Genomic DNA, 25,387 nt, shown 5'->3' with positions numbered 1-25,387 from the left:
CTTCTGCTTCCAGGGAGCAGGGCCGCCCAGAGGATTCCGGGGGCCCAGGGTCTTCGGTGGCGGGGGGGCCCCCGCTTCGGCGGTAAGTTGGCGGCGGGGGGTCCTTCCGTTCTGGGACCCGCTGCCAAAGTGCCCCAAAGACCCACGGCGGGGACCCCCTGCCGCCAAATTACCGCCGAAGCAGGACCCGCCGCCAAAGTACAGCCCCCACCGCAGGTCTTCGGGGCACCTCGGCGGCGGGAGAGGAAGGACCCCCCGCCAGGGAAGACCAGGAGGGAAGAAGCTCCGGGGGCCCGGGTCCCGCGAGAGTTTTCCGGGGCCCCCGGAGCAAGTGAAGGACCCTGCTCCATGGGCCCCAAAAAACTCTCATGGGGGCCCCTGCTGGGCCCGGGGCCTGGGGCAAATTGCCCCTCTTGCCCCCCCCCAGGCGGCCCTGCCAGGAAGTAAAGAACAGAATCCTACATCATTAATGCAGCAGCTTTCCTCCCACTCCCCTGCAGCCTCTCTCTGTCCCAGTCTTCTCTCTTCTTCCCCCACCATGGTTCATTCTCTCCACAGCTTAGCCATCCCAGTCAGACTCCATCCTCTTTGGTTTCAAAACCATAGTCTTCTACAATATGAGCTGAAGGAGAATCTCCATCAGTTGTAATAACATTTGAAAGTATCTGGTTCCATCCAACACATGACAGTGGAAAACATACATGCTAGCCAGTGCATTAAAAATGCATTAAGTACTTTGCAGTATGCTCCTTCCTGCTTATGAAAGAGATAATTGTTGTTTAAAAGTGGTTGTATTTAAGGAAGTAGCAATGCTATTTGTCCCCAGAACAATAGAGATTAAAGTCTCTAGACCATCTCCTATCAAAATAACATGCTTCCCTTTGAACATGTCATTAGCACTGTTTTCCATCTGGCTGTTGGCAAAGATCTTGAATTTGCTCAGAAATGCTGAAAGTTCATCAATTACAGCACACAGAAGCCATTATCTCTCTTTTCTTTTACTAATATGATGTTTTCTTGGGGATGGGAGGGGGTGGCTGGTGAGAAAGAAAGAAAGAAAGAAAAAGAGTTTGACTGCTGTAATCTCTATGGCAATAATTATGTCTCAGTCCTGAATGCAAAATGATGTAAAGCGTAACCGCATCTTTGAGAGTAAGGAGGAACCAGTATCCAGATACATGTAAGAATGCCAAAATAACCATTGTAACTCACCTTTGTTGACAGGTGAGTTACATGTAAGTAACTAACATGTAAGATACCTCCATCTGAGGCATTAGGAGGTACAGTGGAGGAATAATGTACCAGACTTTACCACCAGCAGATTGGGGAGTCACATGAATGAACCAAATTATGGAGCTCTGTCCACCCACATTCACTGCTAAACCTAGTCCTCGCCAATATCTCTTCCTTTCATGAGCACTCAAAATAAACCATCAATATCATTCAGAACATTCAAAGAAAAAATTCAGTTTAGGAAAAATAAAGGCACAACAACTGTGATCTGGCTAGCAGCATTGGGAAGAGGGTTAGGAGATTTGAAACAGGATCATTACACCACTAGTAAAAGTAGCACTAGAAAAGTAGAAAAAGTGTTGCCAGGATAAACATTAATGTTTGCATATAAGGCAGAGTGTAAACTCTCACACAGAAGACCTTTCCAGATGTGATGCCCATTAACTTATCAATAATCCTTACATTCGGGATTAATGTATTAACAATTGGCAGGAGCAATTATTTCATATTATTTTGAGGTGAAGGGAGTAAAATATTGCCTCTGATAACTGTACACTGCAACTCACTAATACCCTTCATGGATTTCCTATTCAACATAGCTTAAGTCCTCCCACCAGGTTTCAAAGTCTGGAGTTATTTTCCAAAAGTTCCAATTTCCTCTGAAAAGCTCTCTTTGCTTTGATTATAATACTAGATACAGCTTTCAAATGTATATCTCCAATGCCACAGATTCAGTGTGCCAGTCTCTTCTTGGTTATACCTACAAAACCAACAAGGTTGCACAGGTGTATGCCTGCAGAATGTGGCCCATGGTTTAAAATGTTTCTTGACAAGTCTCCCAAAAAAGTGCCACCACTGACCTAAGAGATAAAGCATCCCTTTGTCTTCAGCTTCTCAAATGTTCTCTCAAAACTTCTCACACGGTACAATCAACAAATGTCTCTACTACTCTGTAACTTTTCAGATGTCAATGAATCCTGCATCTGATAATGACTACTCTGAAGATCACAGCTCAAAAGTACCCAGAGCAAAACATCAAAAATAAACATTCCCTCCCCCCCAGAGATTTATCCCTCTCTCCTTGTTTTGTCATCCACCAAAAAGAAAATTTTGAACCACGTAGAAATACGTGGGCCAGATCCTCAGCTGATGTAAATCAACCTTGCTCTGATTTCAGTGGATCTTCACCCATTTACACCAGCTGGGGATCTAGCTCAATAAATGGTGTAATCCCATTATTACATATCCATAACTTCTGTCCTCAGAAAACCAAGTGACTGATCCAAATTAGAGGATACTGCAGGATAGAGAGAAAGGACTTAAATATCTTTCTTGAAATATGACTCCAGAAATTCCCCCACAGCCATGAAACATGTTGAATGGATCATATCCAAGCTGCCAGAAAAACACCAGACATTTGAAGGCCAGGTTGCTGAAAACAGAATTTGGCTCTTAAAAAAAATACAGCTTTTATTTTAACTACTGGTGTTTTATAAGTATGTTCCTTTAAAAACAAGCCCTGCTCATCTGAGGTAGCATTTGCACAATGTGTTGCTATGACTACTGTTACAAGTACTTGTTTTTAATGAATAGTAGAGCAAAAAAGTCAAGTAAAAACCTATGTAAATGGCAATTAGTCTTGCCCTTGCAAAGAGAAGTTAAGCTCTGACCTTTCTGAAAACATCCATAACCTCTCTTTTGGATATGAATAGATATACTGTTAAGTTAAAAATCTTTTTTTAAAAAAAACCTTACTTGGCTCCTTGTTTAGCTTCTCCACCCTTAAATGCTAAACAGTGAGATATCTACTTATCACGAAGGAAAACAAGAACACCAGAAGCCTTTGCTCTGCTTCTCTGAGAAAAAGAGCATTCCATGTTTTCCATATTCCATGTTTTCACTGCGTACCCTCCCTAAAAAGCTAATACGAATGTTGTCTTTTCTGGATTTGACCCTTAATACATATGGCACAAAGGAACTTTTGGTTAAGTTTGAACTCTTCTGTGTCAGGCCTGGGCACTGGCAGTCCAGCTCAATAGTTAGAACCAGGCCAAGGGAGCTGGAAACCAGAGCCAAGAGTCAGAACCCCAGTCAGGAACCAGAGGCAAGGGTCAGAGCTAGACTCGGGATCAGCGTAGGAGCAAAGGCTGGAGTAGGACCAGAGCAAGGCAGAAGCTAATGCAGGACAGGAGTAACCACAATCACAGTTGTAGGCCAAAGCATTAAGCAGCCAGCAACTGCTGAGCTTAAAAGCAGGCCTGCTGGTTCCCTTTGGCAAATGCGGGTGGTCTGGCCAATCAGGCTGTCCTACTACAACTCAACTGAGATCATTAGTCTGCCTGGAGGCTGTGCTGGCTAGTCCTCAGACTCAGCTGAAGGTGCCCAAACCTGATATTCTGTTAATACCAAAACACATCTTGATTATGTGGTACCATGGATAAAATAATCTTTTATATCATGTTTTGCATCTAATTCCTTACAGCTCCAACTTAAAACAATACCCCTCTTCCAGGAATAAAGGAAACCTGTGCTATTTCAAACAGTACTGGATGTCATCATCTTTTCAGCACAAAATCCTCCTACAGCAAAACTATTTTGGAAAAGTCAGGGCACTCAAGCTTTGTCATAAACACTTGGACCTAGAACCATAAGACTTTCAACAAATCAAAAACTCTACAAATGACTGTCCAACATGAATTTTTTTATATTAATTGAAGCTTTTTGAATCAACAGAATTTCTTGATCTTATTTTAAATCAAATAAACATTTTTATTGTTTATAGTTACCTAGTACACCAATCTCATGTGACTAAGCACTACTTATTTGCCAGTAATAACTCTGTCTAAATGACAAACGAAGGTCCCAATCCTGCAAACAGTTATGTACATGATTAACTTTACCCATATGAGTAGGGCCCTACCAAATTCATGTCCATTTTGGTCAATTTCACCGTCACAGGGCTTTAAAAATCGTAAATTTCATTATTTCAGCTATTTAAATCTGAAATTTCACCATGTTGTAATTGTAGGGGTCCTGACCCAAAAGGAGTTTGGGGGGGGGAGGGTAGCAAGGTTATTGTGTGTGTGTGGGGGGGTGCGATACTGCTACCTTTATTTCTGTGCTGCTGCTGGCGGCGGCGCTGCTTCAGAGATGGGCAGCTGGAGAGCCACCGCCAGCACCAGCACAGAAGTAAGGATGGCATGGTATGGTATTGACTCCCTTACTTTTGCACTACTTCTGGCAGTACGCTGCCTTCAGAGCTGGGTGCCCGGCAAACAGCTGCCTCTCTTCGGCCACCCAACTCTGAAGGCAGCACAGAAGTGAGGGTGGCAATACCACGACCCCCCCCCTAAAATAACCTTGCAACCCCCCTGTAGCTACCTTTTGGGTCAGGACCCCCAATTTGAGAAACGCTGGTCTCCCCTGTGAAATCTGTATAGTATAAGGTAAAACCACACAAAAGACCAGATTTCATGGTCCATGACATGTTTTTCATGGCCATGAATTTTGTAGGGCCCTACATATGACTTTTCCCATTGACTGTAATGGGACCACTCAGATGCACAGAGCTTAAGCACATCTGTAAGTGTTTGCAGGATCAGGACCAAAATTTCCAAGCCATTCATCCTCTTTGTATACTCCAAGCTAGAACTGAATACTTTCATGGTACATTGTCCACATAAATTATCCTTCTCTTTTCATTCCTGCCAAACAATTTTGAATGAAAACACAAAATTGTGGTTTGGGGCAACTGCATTTTGAGAATGAAGAGGAAAATAATGAACAATGAAAATTATAAATGCTTCAATCAGGCTGCATAATTTTAAATCTTAATGTTCATCAGAGATGTGCTTAAACTGCACATTCAGATTTAAAACACTCCAAAAGTTTGATGGTATATGGGTTTTGGGATCAGGCACTCCTCAGTTCTCATTGTAAAGAGCAGTAATCACAGAATTATAGAATTGTAGAACTGGAAGGGACCTCAAGAGGTCATCTAGTCCAGTCCCCTGCACTCACGGCAGGACTAAGTATTACCTAGACCATCCCTGACAGGTGTTTTTCTAACCTGCTCTTAAAAATCTCCAATGGAGATTCCACACCCTCCCTAGGCAATTTATTCCAGTGCTTAACTACCCTGACAGTTAGGAAATTTTTCCTAATGTCCAGCCTAAACCTCCCTTGCTGCAATTTAAATCCATTGCTTCTTGTCCTATCCTCAGAGGTTTAGGAGAACAATTTTTATCCCTCCTCCTTGTAACAACCTTTTATGTACTTGAAAACTGTTATCATGTCCCCTCTCAGGCTTCTCTTTTCCAGACTAAATAAACAAAAAATGTTTAATCTTCCCTCATAGGTCATGTTTTCTAGAGCTTCAATCATCTTTGTTGTCCTCCTCTGTACTTTCTCCAATTTGTCCATGTCTTTCCTAAAATGTGTCACCCAGAACTGGACACAATACTCCAGTTGGGATTGTATCAGTGCGGAGCAGAGTGGAAGAATTACCTCTAATGTCTTGTTTACAATACTCCTGCTAATATATCCCAGAATGATGTTTGCTTTTTTTGGAACAGCACTACACTGTTGACTCATATTTACCCATGATCCGCTATGACCCCCAGATCCCTTTTCCACAGTATTTCTTCCTAGGCAGTCATTTCCCATTTTGTAGGTGTGCAACTAATTGTTCCTTTCTAAGTAGAGTACTTTGCATTTGTCCTTACTGAATTTCATCCTATTTACTTCAGACTATTTCTCCAGTTTTCCAGAGCATTTTGAATTTTAATCCTATCCTCCAAAGCACTAGCAACCCCTCCCAGCTTGATATCATCTGCAAACTTTATAAGTGTACTCTCTATGCCATTATCTAAATCAGTGGTTTTTAAACTGCGGGTCGCGACCCAGTATAGGTCACAGAATATAATGTACTGGATCGCAGCGGCTCTCGTCAGCACCACTGACTGGGCCATTAAAAGTCCCATCAGCAGTGCTGCCCGGCTAAGGCAGGCTAGTCCCTACCTGTTCTGACACCGCGCTGCTCCCCAGAAGTGGCCAGCAGCAGGTCCAGCTCCTAGGTGGCGGGGAGGGAGGGCATGGAGCTCCATGCACTACCCCACCCCAAGCACCAGCTCCACCAATTGGTTACCGGCCAATGGGAGCTGGGTGGTGGTGCTTACAGGCGAGAGCCATGCGGAACCACTTGTGTGCCTCCGCTTCCGAGCCGCACCTGCTGCTGGCTGCTTCCAGGACGCGGCGTGGTCTGCAGTGCCAGGACAGGCAGGAAGCCTGCCTTAGCAGCACCCCCTGCTGCGCTGCTGATCAGGAGCACCCCGAGGTAAGCCAGTGCCCCAATCCTCTTGCCCCAATCCCCTGCCCCAGCCCCAGCCCTGAGCTCCCCCCCAAACCTAGAGCCCCCTCCTTCACCCCAAACCCCTCATCCCCACCCCAGAGACTGCACCCAGAGCCCTGATCCCCTTCAGCACCCCAACCCTCTTCCCCAGCCCTGAGCCCCTCCCACAACCCAAACCCCTCATCCCCAGCTCCATTGGGTGGTGGGCATCAAAATTTCCTTCAACTGGGTCGCCAGAAAAAAAGTCTGAAAACCACTGATCTAAATCATTGATGAAGATATTGAACAGAATCAGACCCAGGACTGATGCCTGTGGGATCTCACTCATTATGCCCTTCCAGCTTAATTGTGAACCATTGATAATTACTCTCTGGGAACGGTTTTCCAACCAGTTATGCACCTACCTTATAGTAGCTCCATCTAAGTTGTTTATGAGAAGATCATGCGAGACAGTATCAAAAGCCTTACTAAAGTCAAAATATACCACATCTACTGCTTTCCCCCATCCACAAGGCTTGTTACCCCATCAAAGGAAGCTATTAGGTGGTCTGACATGATTTGTTCTTGATAAATCCATGATGACTGTTACTTATCACCTTATCTTCTTCTAGGTAATACAACAGTGAAAATGGTTAATTTTTTCTTTTGGCAACTGGGGCTTTTTTCTGTATATCTAATGTAAAAGATCACATAATGAAAAACTAGTCACTCTCATTGCAAAGAAATGTCTACAAATATTCACATTGGCCATACGTGCTCTCCTTTTGTGTTCACTATCAACAAATGTACAAGTTGTCAAATTGTAGTCACATAGATGTTCCTAGAAAGTGAACTTTAAAGTTGCAATTTTAAATGTGCATGAATGAGTATTTTCTCCAGAAGTATATGAACACACATTCAGTGAGGTAAAGTAATAGTTACAACTGAACAAGATTATGGCAATGACTAAAATGAAGCCAAATTACTCTAGCCCTCTGAAAGAATAGAAATTAGAGATAAAAAAGACATATTAGGCCTGTTAGTTTATTCCACTGTCAATACATGATTGTTCCCTGTGATATACTTTGGAATTCATCTAGTCCACTTTTAAAGTCTTGACCAATGGATCATTCCCTAGTTCTTTTTGAAGAATATGTTTATACAAAAGTAAATTCTATCATTAATGTGGAGGATCTGAAGTTTTTTCGACTAGTACTGATTTCATTCTCTCCCCTCCACTTCAACAAACATGATAAGCATATGGATTGGCTAAAATACTTTCCCAAATGTTAATATATAACCAAATCTGCATGTTTTGCTGTGGCAAACAGACTCCATTCCTTACTCCTATAACTATACAGTTTGCTTGCTCAGCAGTGCTAGGTTGATAGAATAATATAAGCCTTCTGTGTCTATAGTAAGTGTTTTTCGAGCACAGTTGGATATAGACATGTCTCAGGCCTGGTTCAGATTTAGTTTATAAAAAGCCTAGTAACTGTTGCTGGAAGATGTAGGACCTATGCTTGTGTGTTTTCTATACACGTAGGAAAAAATGGTTGATTGCAATTGCCAGTCTGTCAGAAGCATTCATTATTAGACTTCCCACAAAAGTCACACACACACACACACCTCCCATCCCTTTGAAATTCAAATCCCAGTGTGAAAAAAAACGGCTTTTGATGCCATTTTTGGCAAAATATGTGAAAGTCAGTTCTTTTTGGTGTTATCTTTGGCTCTGAAAATACCAACACTCTGCAAAAATATATTTGATGCCTTAAAAACATTTGAATTGTTACCATTTTCATATCAGATCATTATTCACATCAATATTTTACTGCTCATATTCCTTAAAAACATCTGAATACAAGAAGACTGTGAAAAGTGTTTTTTCCCACAGCCATGTACTTTTGTTCTAACTTACAACTCAATAAAAATAAATTTCAGAAATGTGGTTATTCTATATTGTGCCTGCTGACTGGTATTTTTCAGTTGACTGAGTAGGAACTCCACAGAAGGTAAAAAAGCGAACAGAACTATAAGACTACAACCAAGCAAACAGAAGAAATTGAATCAAATACTGTAAAACCCAATGTTAAGATACAAATAAAACCCAGAAGATTTTAATACTCAGAACTGGATGTCAAAAGAAACATTACATGTCATTTAAAATCTGCTCAGCACCAAACTGCACAGTCAATCTATTTCTCTTACTGGTGCAATTTTATTTATCAAGAGATATCTTTAGGTGGCTGGAGCAATGATAACCTAAACAACAGAGTCTTGAAGTACTGGATGTAAATAAATATCGGTAGGCTTTTGACACTGGTGTGGATGCATTTCTTTACTGGACAATGACAGTTCCAGCTGTGTTCTTTAGGAGGTAAATCTGTCATTTCCGAAGCAGTTATGAAACTCTTCCCAAATAAGGCCTTTAAAATGATATAATAGGCAGAAATACAGTATTCATCATTAGCTTGTTGGGCTCAAGTGGTACAGTACTGCATATGTTCTATTTCCAGAACTGTAGTGTTCTTAATAATATAGCAGTTGGCTACATTTGTAAGTCTACTTAGATAAATATTATCTGTTCCATGATAGAAGGGTAAGAAAATGCTTTGGGCTCTAATATGATGTACACAGTGGAGCTCAAAAATATTACCATTTTCAAGATGTAGAAAAGCAGTGTTGCATTTTGGACTACATCCCAGTCCCACTGACGTTAGTGGCCAAACTCCCACTGATTTATATACAACTAAGAATCTACTCTTTTTTTATGGGTTTTTGGTTTGCTTTGTTTTCTATGTTATGTGCAGTTTCCTGCTGCTATAAAGTCAGTGGAAGTGTTGCCATTTACTTCAATGGAACAGGATCTGTGCTGTGTGAGCTTTGTATTTTCCAGGTGGATTCACTTATTGAGCATCATGAATTTTAAGCAATAAAAGCATAGCTCTATAATCCACAGAGACTTATCCTCAAAATTCGATGTGATAGGACCAACTGAAGTCTATTTCAGTCTTTGGAACAAGTACCAAAAAAAAAGTTAATATTGTGAAATATTTGACGACATACAACTATAAGAGAATGCAAAAGCCAATATGGTAAATTAATATAATTTAGAGCCATACAGAAGGCATGTAATATGAATATACAATCCTTAACATTATTATTTTCTGAACATTTAAAGACTTACAGTCAACAGAAAACTTACCTTGATATGAGCTGCTGGATCTGGGACAGTCTGAATCATGTCCTTTAAGAGGCCAGTGTGTTTACCAGTTCAAACCCCAAGGCAGCTGCACAGACAAGAAAACAAAATCACGTAAGAGTCTATATGCTTATATTTATTTTCAAGAAGACTATTTTCTTTTCTGGAGAAGTAAGTTTTTTTCCCCTATAGGAAATACAACTGATGCTGTAAGTAAGATATTATTGGTTCTATAGCCTCCATTAAGGTTTATTTCTTAAAGGAGACAGCAATGTTAGGGGTTGAACCTGTGTTCCTTATTCAGGAAAATTCTCCTTTAAACTTAATAGGCAATTCTCCCTGAATAAGAACTGAATAAGAACTGAATACCAGTGCTCTAGAATTTCTTCTTCCCCTGTTAGATGCAATATAATTGGGGCAGATCCTCAGCTGATGTAAATAAGCATCGCTTCAGTGGAGCAGTGCCCATCTACAAGAGCTGGGGCTCTGCCCCATCATCTCGTTCAACAGCATTTTAAAACACAGAACATTTGAAATTCCCAATATATGATTGATAGTACAGAATTATTTAGATACTATTTTTATTTTTTAAGTAATGTCTCATCTAAAATAACATATTGCTCAATAACAGGAACATTAGCTATGTGCTAAAGAATCATGGTTTGTAGTAAGAACACAAAATGCAAAAACATAACAATTTTAGTTTCATTTAAAGCAAAAGATACCTCATTTTTCTTTGTTTTCCCTTAAAGGCCTAGAAACTCCCCATTTTCCATGCAGAGTGATTCCTTTAGATTCTTGAACTCCTTTTTGTCTTTTAAAGTGACAAGATGATATTATTAATAATACTGTTATTACAGCTAAGATCATTTGAGGCTCAAGCTTCTATTTACCTGTCACGGCCAAAGGCTGATACATTGACTCATTGTGTTGCACCTTATTGGGACCACTTGTGGAATAAGGTATTACACAGTGTGATTAAAGGTATCAGAATTTGGCCATTAGTGAATTTTCCCTTTACTACTCAAAGGGCCCAACCTTACTCCCATTGAAGTCAACTGGAATTGGGCTAGTAAACTTTAAGACCCAATTTGGAAAGCCCAGTGCAAGCAAAATTCACAGTTAGGTGCACCATTGGTGCAGTTTCCCCAACTAGCCATGAAAGATCATACAGGTTGTTGGAGTGATTGCGTTCTTTGGAGATTTCTCTCCCACATGATTTGAAGTGTTGGTACATTTCATGCAAAACAGATGTGCAATTTTTAAATTTTTTTAAAAAGTTAACTATAGAACAAATGAACCTAACTCCTTTTTCAACTGCAAACCCCTTCTCAAACATCAAACATCCCAATTTTTTATGGGATAAAAAATTTAAGATCTCAAAATGTCATATATTAAAATATTAGAGTTGTATAAATTGTGAGATTTTATTTCACTCCCTCTGTCATCATGGTCATCATTTTTACAGCCACTGGAAAAATGTGAAAAATTATCAAAGAAAATTTAGAGTTCTGCTGCATCAGTGATTATTTTTCTCAGCCCAAAGCAATGCAGGTTTGCCTGACATGCAAATACAAATTATTACCCTAATCTATTTCGAAATGTTTCATTCAGGTTTTAAGAAGATAGCTAGACTCAGTCAGGTATTGTGAGTGAATTGCAAACCAAGATAAGACCTGAATACATTTGTGACCCTCTCCCTGCCAGGTGCTTATTTGCTCTTGGGAAGAGCAACTCCCACATAAGTCAATGGGATGTTTAGGAGTTCAGCACCTTGCAGGACTAAAATCATAGTGAGGCAGGCTAATGGGAGATAAAGAGAAACATGGACAGGGAGTATCCGTGATAAACAGCTGAACATGCCAATTCAGGAACCAAACAAGAATGCCACTTCATGGGTCTGATCAGGGAGGATCTGCAGTGTGTGAATTTTGCAGGTTTGGGTGCAGAAAGCGTGGTTAAGGGTTTTGCCCAGCTTGCCCATCTTCTTTAACATATATGCAGAAAAAGCTGCCACAATTTAGCCCATAAAATAAGATTTGGAGGCAATTTTTCAGAGGTATTTAGATACCTAAATATGCAGATAGGTGCTTCATGGGACTTTCAAAAGTACCTAGGTATCTAACTCCAATTGAATTAAATAGGAATTAATCACTTAGGCCCTTTGTAAATCCCACTAGACTCCTATCTGCATCTTTAGACACCTAAATATCTTGAAAAATCTGGCCCCTGATGAAGAATTTAAATACATCGTTCACTAATCACCTGTTATTAACATATGTGGGCTTCACTCTGCATGGGAAAACTATGACAGGCCTCAGTTTAGTACTTTTGGAACAGGATCACCAGACTTCTTAAGGTATATCTACACTGCAATTAAAAACCCGCAGCCAGCCTGTGCCAGCCGACTCAGCCTCATGGGGCTCAGAGCAACAGGCTGTTCAATTGCGGTGTAGATGTTGGGGTCAGGCTAGAGACCAGGCTCAAGGAACCTGAGAGATGGGAGGGTGCCAGAGCTCGGGCTGCGGCCTGAGCCGGAACATCTATATTGCAACTAAATAGCCTCTTTGCCTGAGCCCTGCGAACCCGAGTCAGGTAGCACCAGGGCCGGCTCTGGCTTTTTTGCCACCTCAAGCAAAAAAAAAAAAAACAAAAAACAACCTGCGGACGGCTGGAGCAGCGAAGCAAAATAAAACCTGCAGGGCAGCCAGAGCCAGGGTGCAAACTTTTGGCTAGCAGGACTCCCTGCGCTGCAGACGTGCCCCGAGCAGTGGAGTGCGCACTCCGGCTAGCAGGGGTGAGGGGGAGGGAGCGGCGGGGAGAGAGAGAAGGGAGTTGGCGGGGAGGGAAGGACGCGGGCTGCCAGGCTTGCTGCAGACCTGGCACCGGCTGGGGCAGATGGAGCATGTGGCCGGCTCCCAGCAGGGCACTCCCCTCCTCCGCGCCGCCGCCCCCTACAGGGTGGCCAGAGCAGCGAACAAAAAAAAAAAGCGGCTGTGGTGCCCTAGGATTGGCTGGAATGCTGCCCCTTAGAATCTGCCGCCACAAGCACAAGCTTGCTTGGCTGGTGCGTGGAGCCGGCCCTAGCTAGCACAGGCCAGTTGTGGGTGTCTAACTGCAGTGTATGTAGACATAGCATCAGATCTTAAATTTGCCTGGCACGAACAGCCAGGAGCAGTAGTTTAGGCAAAACTGACTGGATTATGCTGGTACTCTTTCAGTATACATCTAGACACCAGAACAGAGAATTCTTTACAAAAGAGAGGGTGGGAGAAATTTATAAATCCAATTGGAAATCAAAGAAAATGTTTGTTCAGTCTGAGTTTGAATCATGGATAGGTTATGGCAATTTTATATATTTCCTATTTAAGGCACTCATCTGTAGCAGTGCTCCCACATGGAGGTTGCTGTTTCAATAGCATATGTCATAGTTCAGGGCCACTGCACCTGAATTCCCCACTTGTGGTCCACCAAAGGCACCCACTCTAGGGCTATGTCTATACTATGGACCTTACAGCGGCACAGCTGTACCAGTGCAGCTATGCCGCTGTAAGGTCTCCTGGGTAGCTGCTCTGTGCCTGCAGGAGAGAGCTCTCCCACCAGCATAATTAAACCATCTCCCAATGAGTGGCTGTAACTATGTCGGGGGGAGACAGTCTCCTGCCAACTTAGCACTGTTCACACTGGCACTTTTGTCAGTGAAACATTTGTCAGTCGCGGATGTGTGTGTTTTTTCACACATCTGACGGACAAAAGTTTCACTGACAAAAGTGCTAGTTTAGACATAGCCTAGGTTCCTGGTTCTTCAACCATCAACTCTGTTGGGCAGATAGACCCACGTCTCTCTCCCTCCTACCCAGGGGGTTTCCAGGCTGCACACTTCCCAGCTTACACTGTAATATTCCCAGCAAGACTGACTGCCTAAAAGACCACCGACTTCACTTTGCTTTCTCTCCAGACCCTACGCTCAGCGTATTGCCTGCTGTGATAGGGCGTGTCCCTCACACTCACATTAACCCTAAAGGTTAACCTAAAGTGGTTTATGTAGAACAGATGGGCCAATGGACTTCTTAGGCTGCAAACTGGGGAATATTTATGATAGGAGATAGGAGAGCTCTAAGTAAGAGAAAGTCACCTGTGTAGGAACAGGTGGGGCTTCTATAAAAACAGGAAGCTGGTAGGAGAAAAGAGACTGCAGTCACTCTCCCTGGGACAAAGGAGAGAAAGGGATTTGGACTCAAGAGGAAGGGTTTGTCTATCAAATCCAGGAGATAGGGGGTTGTCTAAAAGGGTGGAGAATAAGAGCCTGGGACAGGCACGATAGGAAGGAGAGCAGAGGAGTGGCAGGAAGGTTTGTGCTCGTACAGACCTTGGGTACTGGAGGCAGGATTTCTGGTCTGGAGCCCAGAGTAGAGGGAAAGTCTGGGTTCCCCTAACAGCCACTGAATGAGAGGTACAACCTGGACAGTGAACTTGAAGACTGTATGGATTCACTTTTTCTGGCTACTAATGGAGTGGCTCAGCCAGGGCAGTTAAGGACCATTTGGGATGGTGTGGAAGATCTTGATAGTACCCTGGAAGGGGAGGACTATTTGTGACTTGGCTGGAGGGCTAAGTCATGAAGATGAGGTGTGGCAGCTCCTGAGGAGCAAGAGAGGGGCCACAAAGTGAGACAGCAGGCTGAGGAACTGCAAGAAGAGGGTGTTGGGCTGGCCGAGCTAACCCCCAGACACGGCCAGCAGGAAGTGCTCCGATAGTAAGTAGAGACTCCCATGACACCCTCAGTTATGTTACCATGCAGCACTAAGCAGAAGAAGAAATGTATTACTGAGAAAACATATTAAAAACAAGAAAACACACATGCTAAAAAGCTTGCCAGAGGTCACCTCAACTCCACCTTGGGCTCTGGTAGGTGTCTGTCCTTCAAAACTCTCCAGTGGACCGCAAAGATATTTAAACTTAATTCAATAAGTTCTCACAAGGGCATGGCAGGAAATAGCCATATCTGTCACAACACAGTCTTAATTCTGACCTGGATAACCATTTACAGCTTCATCAGGCCAGAAACAGTGCCCTTCTAGATCCCAGACTACAGAAAGCACAACTTTATATTACTACCTTAGCAAATCATTGCCTAAAAAACCTTCATTATATTTCTTGGGTTTTCCCCCCCAAAAAATAAAACCATTATTTAAATCATTTCACTTCCATCTTTCCTGGTTGGATATAGATGTTTCAGACATCTGGTACTAACTTTCTGAACCAGATAGTATTTTTGTCAGAATTCCCCCAGCCCCCGAGCTTCGTGCATGTCATGTTTGTGCGTCACAATCTGTCAAAGGGTCTGCCCTTAGCTGTATATTTTGAACTGTAATATTTGCTAAGCATGCCTCTAGTTTAAAGGCCTGATCCCGAATGGCGCTGAGCACCCCCAGAGGTTGCTCAGCACCTTGCAGTAACAAGCTATAAAGGCTGGATTCAGGAAAGCATCTCTATCCAGGAAAGCACATAAACATGTGCCTAACTTTAAGCATGTATTTAAGTCCCAAGTTAATGGGACTTAAGGACATACTTGAAGTTAAATATGTGCTTAAGTGTTTTCCTGAATCAGGGCCTAAATGGTGAGCCAGAGCATATTTTAGTGTTTACAGAGCAGTTCTTTACATTAACTGTACTTCAGCAAAATTGTTATAGTTCCAGGTGTCCCTAGTTTACACAAAGTTTCACTCACTTTGTTTTACAAGCACATATACAGAACATAACAAAGTAGCATTTGTTCATTAGATACTAAATTAAGGGGGACAAATTCCACAGCTGTGTTCAGGTCCATTTGAACACCAATAAGAAAATAAAAATAAAATGATGGCACAGGATGCAATCAACCAAACCTGGATATGCATTTTTACTGTCATACTCTCTACCAATAACATGTAAATTCCGTATTTGAAGACCGATATAAACTATAGAGTCTACTACCCTTTCCAGTTATACTTGCAACTTCAACTGGAATATCTTGAAGCTACAGGCATACATCAAAGAGCCTTGGAAATATGAACGGATGTGATTAAATTGTTTTTCTCTTTTAGAGTCATATCAAAAGGATCAGACCATTTAATGTACACAATGATAAACTCTTAGTTATTTGGCAAAGTCTTCCCCCTACTCTAGAGAGTCTACTCACCTGTTGTTACATTAGTAGTGTTTCCCCTGTGCAATCTTTCCCTTCATAATGAGAGCATAAATTATTTTTTCACAAATTGGCACATTATGCTTATCTAGATGACGGTTCTACGCATTCCACTAAAACACAGTAAGACAGTATGTCCTGCCATACAGTTTAACAAATGAACTCAGATTTAGGTCCAAATTCCACTCTGAGCTACATGTACTGAAACTCAGAGCCGAATTTGTCCGTTAATATAATTTAGAGTTATATTCTGTCAGTGCTTATTTTTGTCAACTCAAAGCATGTAGTTATACCGGGGTGAATTTGGCCCAAAATATCAATCTGAGAAATGTATAATACGCAAACTCCAGCTTGTTGCATCTATATTCATCATTAACTATAATGGAATCCTCAGTGTATGAAAACTGACCTCCTAAATTTCATGGGCCAGATTCTCAGCTGGTGTAAATTGGTACAGCTCCACTGAAGGCAATGATCATATTAAAGGAACATCCCAAAACAGCCAGTTATAGAGAGAGGGATGGTGGAATTTTATTCAACAGCCCCCTTCGAGCTGATAATTACACTTTGGGAACAGCCTCTTATCTCCCCTTCAAAAGGGCATAGCCTAACAGCAGTACAAACGTACAGTTCATAAATATGTGAGTATGAGATTATATGAAAAGCTATGAATGGTAGACAGCAGTGGAAATTTTACTTAAGCACACACGTGTGTAATGTAGCGAATAATATGATGTGGTATTGTACAGAGGTTTTATTAGCATGAGGGCTTTTGGATCATTACTATTATTAACGGGGTGAATCCAGGAGTGAGTTATACAAATCATCCAAAATGAGTGCCAGTAAAGCCTTTAAACCCTACCACATCATCATGTAGCCTGCATATGCCATATATTTTACAGGAATCTATTTTAAGATGTTTGAGCATTTTTAAAAGGTGGAGCTGTATTCACTCCCTGGGTTCTATCAGCCCCTGCCAATGAAACCCAGGCTAATCTCACTCTATCTGGGCACCTAGAGCTAGCTGGCGCTGGTAAGGCAGGGTGTATGGCAGGGGTCCCTAACGCGGTGCCCATGGGGGCATCTAAATGCACCCGCATCCTGGCCGGCGGTCGAGCATCCGCCAAAATGCTGCCGAAACTCGGCGGCGACGCCTCTGGATGACGCCGCTTGCTGCCGACAAGTGGCGTCATCCAGAGGAGTCGCCGCCGAAATGCCGCCGAATTTCGGCGGCATTTTGGCGGATGCTCAACCGCCGCCATGGTCTTTCATCTGGCGGGCACCAGACGAAAAGGTTGGGGACCACTGGTGTACGGCAAGACCAGGTTAGAGTACTTAGGACAGGTGATGATTCAGCACATCCCCTGGACAGCCTGTATCAGACCAGTGGCTGTGTAATTGGAGCATACGGCTACTGCCAGAAATTAAAGCTGCTCTCCCCTGGTAAGTGAATGCCCTAGGTGACACAGTTGTTCTGCTGGTGCAGGGGGTGCAATTTTCATTTCACTACTGCACTCAGAGGTGAATTAAGTCCTTTATTGGTACTCTTACAGTGCAGGGGTGAAGTCAATGAGATGTTTGCCATTCACTTCATTGGGGCCAGGATTTCACCCAGCTTTAGTTACCATGTGAGAGGCTCTGAAGGAGAAGAAAATGATATAATACATTTTGGAATCCATGAAAGAAAGAAAAATAGTTGTTCTGTACAGAAAAATGTTCCAGAGCCAGAAGCAATTGTTATGGATTCCAGTGAGCAAATGAGAATCTTCTCTTTCCACATAGGCTTGTGAGAAACTGCTCCAGAGCTGAAAAGTGACTATTGTGCACCTCGAAGGAATACTTTGCAAGAGGTAAATTCCTCACATGACACAATTCATGACAATTAATAGTATCTGCAGTGGCGGATTTAGAGTTAGTGGGGCCCTGTGCTCAGCTTCATTTTTGGGGCCCCTCCTTGGGACCCAGCCAAGAAAAAAAGAACATCCTCTCCCTGCCCCCATTTTTCATTCTTTTTTTCTTCATCCTCCTCCTATAAGTAATAGGAAGTAAATGAAAATAAAGTGAGGTACCTTGATTGTTTTTGTAGTCTAACTTATTTTTCCACAGACCACTTGAAAATTGTTGAAGGTCTCAGCGGACCACTTAATGATCTTTCCAAACATTTTCATACTGTTAGCTAACTATTGTAAAGTGCTTTGGATAAGAGCGCTTTATAAAAAAAATGTAAACAATTGTTGGGGTGCGGGGTCTGGCCAGGACTTGGGGTGCAGGAGGGGGCTCAGGGCTGGAGGTGCAGGGTCTGGGAGGAAGTTAGGGTGCAGGAACAGGCTGGGATGCAGGGTCTGACCGGGAGTTACGATGCAGGAGGGGGCTCAGGGCTGGGCCAGGGGGTCAGGGTGTGAAGCGCTTACCTGGGGCAGCTCCCATTTGGTGCGAGGGGTGCAGGTCGGGATGTGTGTGTGTGTGTGTGTGCGTGCAGGAGTCAGGGTGGGCAGGGGGTGTGGTGGGGTGCAGGAGCCAGGGAGGGCAGGGGCTGGGATTGTGGGGGGGAAGAGGGTATGGGGGGTTGCAGGAGTCAGAGAGGGCAGGTGGCTGGGGGTGAGAGGGTGCAGGAGTCATGGCTGGGGGTGTATGAGAGGATGCAGTAGTCAGGGAGGGCAGGTGGCTGGGGGTGAGAGGGTGCAGGAGTCATGGCTGGGGGTGTATGAGAGGGTGCAGTAGTCAGGGAGGGCAGGTGGCTGGGGGTGAGAGGGTGCAGGAGTCATGGCTGGGGGTGTATGAGAGGGTGCAGTAGTCAGGGAGGGCAGGGGGCTGTGGAGGCGTGTGCAGGAGCAGACTGCGGGTTGGGGTGCAGGGTCTGGCCAGAAGTTAGGATGCAGGAGGGGGCTCAGGGTTGGGGCAGGAGGTTGGGGTGTGGAGCACTTACCTGGGGCAGCTCCCATTTGGTGCGAGGGGTGCTGGTGGGGAAGGGGGGGTGCAGGAACTCCCATTTGGTGCTCAGGATGGGGTAGGGATGTGTGGGGGTGCAGAAGTCAGGGCAGAGGGCTGGGGGTGTGGGCTGGGGTCGTGGAGGTGCTCCCAGCCCCACCTCAGCCCTCTGCTCAGCAGCTCATGGCGGGGGGGAGGGATGTGTAGGGAGAGTGCGGGGGGCCTGCCTTTGCTCCACCCTGCCCCGATTCCACCCACTTCCCCAAGGCCCTGCCCCCGCCTCCTCCCCTGAGTGTGCTGCAGCCCCGCTCTTCCCCCTCCCTCCCGGAGCGACCTGAGCACCGGCAAACTGCTGTTTGGTGGCAGGGGCAGTGCGGGGAGGGGCGTGAATGATGCATGCTCAGGGAGGAGGCAGAGAAGAGGTGGGGGAGGAGGAGCTTGGCTGCCAGTGGGGGCGGAGCCTGCAGCAGGAGCCCCAGGAGCCAGCAGGACCAAGCTTCTGGCCCCACAGCTGCCTGGCCCTGGGTTCCCCTGTTGTTGGGGGGCCCCATGCCAGGGCACCCTGTGTTTTATGGTAAAGCTGCCTCTGAGTATCTGCTTGAGAAAATCCCAGAACTGGAATCGTAGTACTGTTTATGAATCAGAATTTATAAATCAGGGATAGTTTGGGCAGACTCAGCCAATGTGCCGCCTACAAACATCCCTGCTCTTCTAGGCCAGTGGGCTTTCTTGAACAGAAGAGCAGATCTCCACACTGAGTTGTATAACACTGGCTGAGGATTTTCTGTTTATTTTGTGGTTGAGTAAAACCATTTTAATTGTTGTTTCTTTTGTCATAATCCATGCACTCTAGAAACCTCAAGAATAAAACCTTGCAGAGGAAATATATTGGATGAAATACTTTCATTGCAGAGGCAGCTGCTTCATCCATACCAGTGGTTTTCAACCTGCGGTCCATGGATCCCTGGGGTTCCGCAGACTATGTCTAAGATTTCCAAAGAGATCCATACCTCCATTTGAAATTTTTTAGGAGTCCGAAAATGAAAAAAAGGTTGAAACCGCTGATTGACACTATCAATGTACACTATTTGAGCGGGATTTCATCACTCTAAATGAATGCAGTAAAACAACAATATAGAACCAGAGGACCAAATTCAGAAGTGATACATAAATCAGAACACCTTACAATCCCCCAGAGTCAGTTAGATCTCCTTACACCCACTCAACCACCCTATGAGGGAATACAATTGATACAATATACACCTTCCTCCAGCTCCTCAGAATGTAAGTTACACCAATATATACTGATTTTCACAGCAGTAGTGGTGGAAGTCAGACAGGGATGGGAAGGGGTGTCAAATACCACCTAACAAAACACCTGTGAATTTTGTCCAGAAATGTTAGTAAATTCCATTTTTGAAAATATATTAAATAAATAGTAAATTCTTTGGCAGCTGAATTTAAATAAAGTGTTTTTCTTTTTTAAAATTAAATTTGTGCTTCTAGTAGAACTGGTTGACAATTTTCCCTTAATGTTTTTTTTAATGGAAAATGGCTTTTTGACAAAATGGAAATTTTCACATACACACAAAAATTCATTTTCAACAGAAAACAAAAAAACAATGTTTTGACAAAAACTTGAAAAGCTTCAAAAAGAGCATTTTAGCAAAAACTACTTTAAATATTTTTTTAATTCTTTTCTTTTTGGGCTGTAACATGTCAGAGTGTTGGCATGAGGAAGGTGGTAACTGAGAATCGAGACATATGTGATCATTCTTCTGACATCTTTCACAAGCTAATGGCCTGATTTTGTAGGCTCTTGGATGACCCTATCCACGGTGAACTCAATACTATCAATGAATGCTTTATGCCCTTAACATCCGTATGTGCGAACGGATGCTATCACCCTTGTGTCTCTACCCCTGCAGCAGCCATTAAGCAGTAGTTAATCCATCTAGGAGATGGTGCATCCTTTTTATATGATATAAAGCTAAGCTGCATGCATTTTGAAGAAAAAAAAACAATATTGTTGGTAGGTAATAAACCTCCCCTTTTTACCAAACAGTGGTCCCTTGCTTGGAGATCCACAGGGACCAATGGAGCAGTATGACAGAAGCTGTGGAAAACCCTCTTTAGAACATGGAATTGTGTTGAGAAGTCACATTTCCACAATGTAACACAGATAAATCATTTTTGCTGCTGCTTATTTTAAGTTCTAACCCTCAGATCTCATGGCAGGATACAGCCCTAAATTAGCTATTCCACAGTAGGACCAGACAAAAATGTTTTTATTATTATTAGCTCCCAATATAATACGCTTTTGACCAATAATATTTTTTATTTTTTGGAAAAATACCATGTCTTTATTCAAACCTATAACTTGGATTATGTATCAATGTGGAATGCAGTGCAGCTATTCCTGAACATTCCAACTATGTATAAAAGAGTTTGGAATTCCCCAAACAGTATCTCTTCACTCCAGGCCATTTACAAATGTGGTTAAAATGAATGAAGTAATATCTTCAGAAAGGAAGGAGACTTTTGAGTCACGTCTGACACATTTAACTACGATGACTGCTTTCCATAGTTCAAGGTTTTGACTGTCTATTTCAATACAGTGTAGAAGGGTTTGATAATGATTAGTCCCTGATGCTTATCCTGTTACAGGATACTTATACACATGCATGAAATACCTTGGGGAGAGTAAAGAATGTATCCACGACCTTGTGGATTCCAAGTGGAAAACCACAGAGTTCACCAAAAAAAGTTGCTGGATCGATCAAACTCTTGCTTGGTCTGTTTTATTGTCATTCTGTTTCACTCCAGATCAGTTGTCATATTTCTATATTTACATTTTCAGGCCATCTCCTAACCTGAAGGTGCAGAGCCATAAACTCCACAAAAACAAAACATACCACACTGGAGTGACCACCATGTAATTTCTGCCTGAAGGTTACAATTATGCACACAAGCACTCTACAGAAATACAACTTTCCAAAGAAAAATAGGGACTCGCCTGAAAGTAAGGTGACGTCAGGACAGGAATATATCTCCAAATGGTGGTTCTCTCCAATTTAGGCTTAGCTCACTGTTAAAGACAAAGCCCTTTTCAAAAGCTTTAACCCATGCAATACTTAATCTCAGCTGTTACAATGTTCATACATGCAATAAAAGGGAAAGAAATACTGAGAGATTATTCCAAGACTGAAATCACAAACTAGGGAAATGGAATATCTTTTGTTGAAAGGTAAAGTCAAATAAGAGTATTTTTGAAAGCATAATTATGAAATCCTTCTCAATAACAATGGGTAACCAAATAGATATTCTCTAGATGCATACCATGTATCTGTTTCCTGCAAGCCTTCTATGGGCTGAACTCCATTTGAGTTTAAAATAGTTCTACACATAGAGGTCTTGCCTAATCAGTCCCCAACTTGGCGTTTGAAACCAAAAAGTCTATGACTTCAGGCGGCTCTCCCCCACTAATCGGGGCTACCTAGGATTGTAAAGGAGAATTTTTATTATTTCTCAGCTTCCTATATTTTTAAGCAAGTCTCTATTACTTTTCATTGCAAAAACAACTTTGAAAACTGTAATCAGATCGCTCGTTGGAAGTTTATTATGGATTTTTTCTGAAGATCACATGTTTTAATTGAGCTAAATTAGGATCCACGAACACCAGGGTGAGAGCTCCTTTTGTGAGGACCCTGGATCGGTTTCTATCAGATATCTATAACACTGTTTTATATATACTCACTGAAAGTGTTGGATAAAAATTGAATTGGCTTTGCTTTACACAACATTGTGATCCAAATATTAACATTTTCAGTCGTATGTAAGCACTTGCCATAAGGCTGATGCTATCTAAATAAGAAACAAGAAACAATAACATTTTAAAATATCTAAATGAAACTGGATGAATACCTCAAATTTTCTGTTAATATTTACTTGATTAATTAATTGAATTTGCATCATCAGGAATGGTAGAAACTACACATTTTAAACTAATATTAGAAAAATAAATTAGATAAATATAGATTAGATTTTAACCTCAAACTTAAGTAATTACATAAGAAAACTAATTTTAAGAATTAGTCACCCAATTCTGCAACATGCAACACCATGTGACCTATGTATCCAATCAAAATTACACAGCACCACTTATATTTTGAGTACTTGTAATGAATGATTCCACAAACTATGAACAGAACAAACATTACTCACAGAAATTTAGTGAATAGCAAATTCAAAGTCATTGTAAGCTGTCTGCAGACAATTCATGGACCAAAGCAGAGGCTAGATTTATTGAGTAAATTATCTCCTGCAAATTATTCACCCATCTCTGCCAAACATGGTGAAGTTCTGTCATTTCATAGGTTAGCATGAGAATATAATGACTAAAATTAGTTTTATGTGAGAAATAGGAGTACAAGCTCTAAGCAGCTTAGCTTAGATATATATGAGCAGGAAATAAAACATAGTTAACATTTGCTCTATTTCTCTTATATTTCTCTTCACTGTCATATTCAAGAAATACCTATTGTTCAGCAATAGAATTTACCAGAGGAAAATCTGTTGCATTATGGAAATGAAGGGTTTTGTGACAGGAGGTATGTCTCTGTGAAGTGAAAAGCCAACCCCCTACCCACAAAATTTTCTATGAGCACTGTTGTTTTGTAGTTTTCTCTTACACTTGTGGCCATATTCACTCTTGCTGGTTTAGGGTGGTGCAAACTGCACCGGTCTGCCACAACCTTGGCCACCAAACCCCAGGGGATTCACCCAAAGGAACACTGTCAATTAAATCATACTTTGTCCTCCTCGGGGGGAGTCTGAACAAGGAAAAAGCTTAAAGTTCCTTCAGGACCTTCTCGGGGGAGAGTGCTGTGGAGATGTGCTCAAGTGGCACATCCCCAGACTGTCCAAGCCAGATCACCTCTCCCACTACCATTGCCAGTTTTAGTGCTGGGGCAGCCCAATGGACCTTTTGGTGGCAAAGAGGAAGTTTTAACTACTTTGTACCACTCTACCCTTCCCCCGGCAGGTTTTCTACCAATGGAGTCTGTGACAGGTTCGGTCACAGAGACCCCCTTGGGACTGTCACCTGATGTGCTGAAACTACCTATGACCCTGTTTTCCACTGCCGGCTTGGGACTCCAGAACCCTGTCTTGTTGAGCCAGACACACTAGTCTGCTGCAACACAGACCCAGGTCTGGTCCACGTCCCCAAAGCTGCAGACTTTAACCAAAAACTGCTTAGCAAGTTACCTATCTCCAGCACCCAGATACCCAGTTCCCAATGGGATCCAAATCCCAATTAAATCCGTTTTACTCTGTATAAAGCTTATACATGGTAAACTCATAAATTGTCCACCTCTATAATACTGATAGAGAGATATGCACAGCTGTTTGCTCCCCTAGGTATTAATCACTTACTCTGGGTTTACTAATAAACAAAAGTGAGTTTATTAAATATAAAAAGTAGGATTTAAGTGGTTTCAAGTAATAATAGGCAGAACAAAGTAAGTTAACAAGCAAAATAATACAAAACACGCAAGTCTAAGCCTAATACATTTAAGAAACTGAATACAGGTAAATCTCACCCTCAGAGATGTTCCAATAAGCTTCTTTCACAGACTAGACTCCTTCTTAGTCTGGGCCCAATCCTTTCCCCGGTACAGTTCTTGTTAGTTCCAACTCAGGTGGTAACTAAGAGATTTCTCATGACTGGCAGCCCCCTTTGTTCTGTTCCACACCCTTTTATATCTTTGGCACAAGGCGGGAATCCTTTGTCTCTCTCTGGGTTCCCACCCCTCCTTCTAAATGGAAACGCACCAGGTTTAAGATGGATTCCAGTATCATGTGACATGTTCACATGTCCTGTGAGACTTCATTACCCACTGCCTGGAACACACACCTATAAAGGAAGGCTTACAAGTAAACAGAGCCATTCACAACCAATTGTCCTAGATAATGGGAACCATCAAGATTCCAAGCCACCATTAATGGCCCACATTTTGCATAGTTACAATAGGGCTTCAAAGTAATACTTCATATTTCTAGCTTCAGATACAAGAATGATACATTTATACAAATAGGATGAACACACTCAGTAGATTATAAGCCTTGTAATGATACCTTATAAGAGACCTTTTGCATAAAGCATATTCCAGTTACATTATATTCACACTCGTTAGCATATTTCCATAAAACATATGGAGTGCAATGTCAGATGGTCCTCCTGGGCCTGAAGTTACAGCAGCTGAAATACTAGGCTTGCTATAACACATGTTTTTCTGAAACAGTTAACTCAAAAGCAGAATATTTCAATGTAAATTTTATTGCATGGCCTGATTGAAGCATATTCTCCATATCATACAGAATCCATTGCAGATTCTCCATATGGACACAAACACCCTTTTATTGTATTTATGGACTCAAAATCCTTCAGGGAGTGTGTGACAAATCCAAATGATGGCACTGCATGCTGAATTTTTGCATCTTG

At 42.4% G+C, this 25,387-nt stretch overlaps 1 protein-coding gene across 4 annotated transcripts in view; it reads right to left on the bottom strand.

Moving 5' to 3' along the window:
- Positions 1-25,387, bottom strand: part of ERG (ETS transcription factor ERG) — a 212,857-nt gene that overhangs the window by 133,505 nt on the left and 53,965 nt on the right. For all 4 annotated transcript variants that reach the window (XM_039520033.1, XM_039520031.1, XM_039520039.1 and 1 more), the window contains exon 2: positions 9,771-9,855. In XM_039520033.1, the coding sequence (XP_039375967.1) occupies positions 9,771-9,809 (39 nt within the window). In that variant the 5' untranslated portion in view covers positions 9,810-9,855. The remainder of the gene's footprint in view (positions 1-9,770; positions 9,856-25,387) is intronic.

Source organism: Mauremys reevesii, linkage group 1 (genome assembly GCF_016161935.1).
Source record: "Mauremys reevesii isolate NIE-2019 linkage group 1, ASM1616193v1, whole genome shotgun sequence".
Classification (NCBI taxonomy): Eukaryota; Metazoa; Chordata; order Testudines; family Geoemydidae; genus Mauremys; species Mauremys reevesii.
This window is presented reverse-complemented; position numbering and strand designations above follow the sequence as displayed.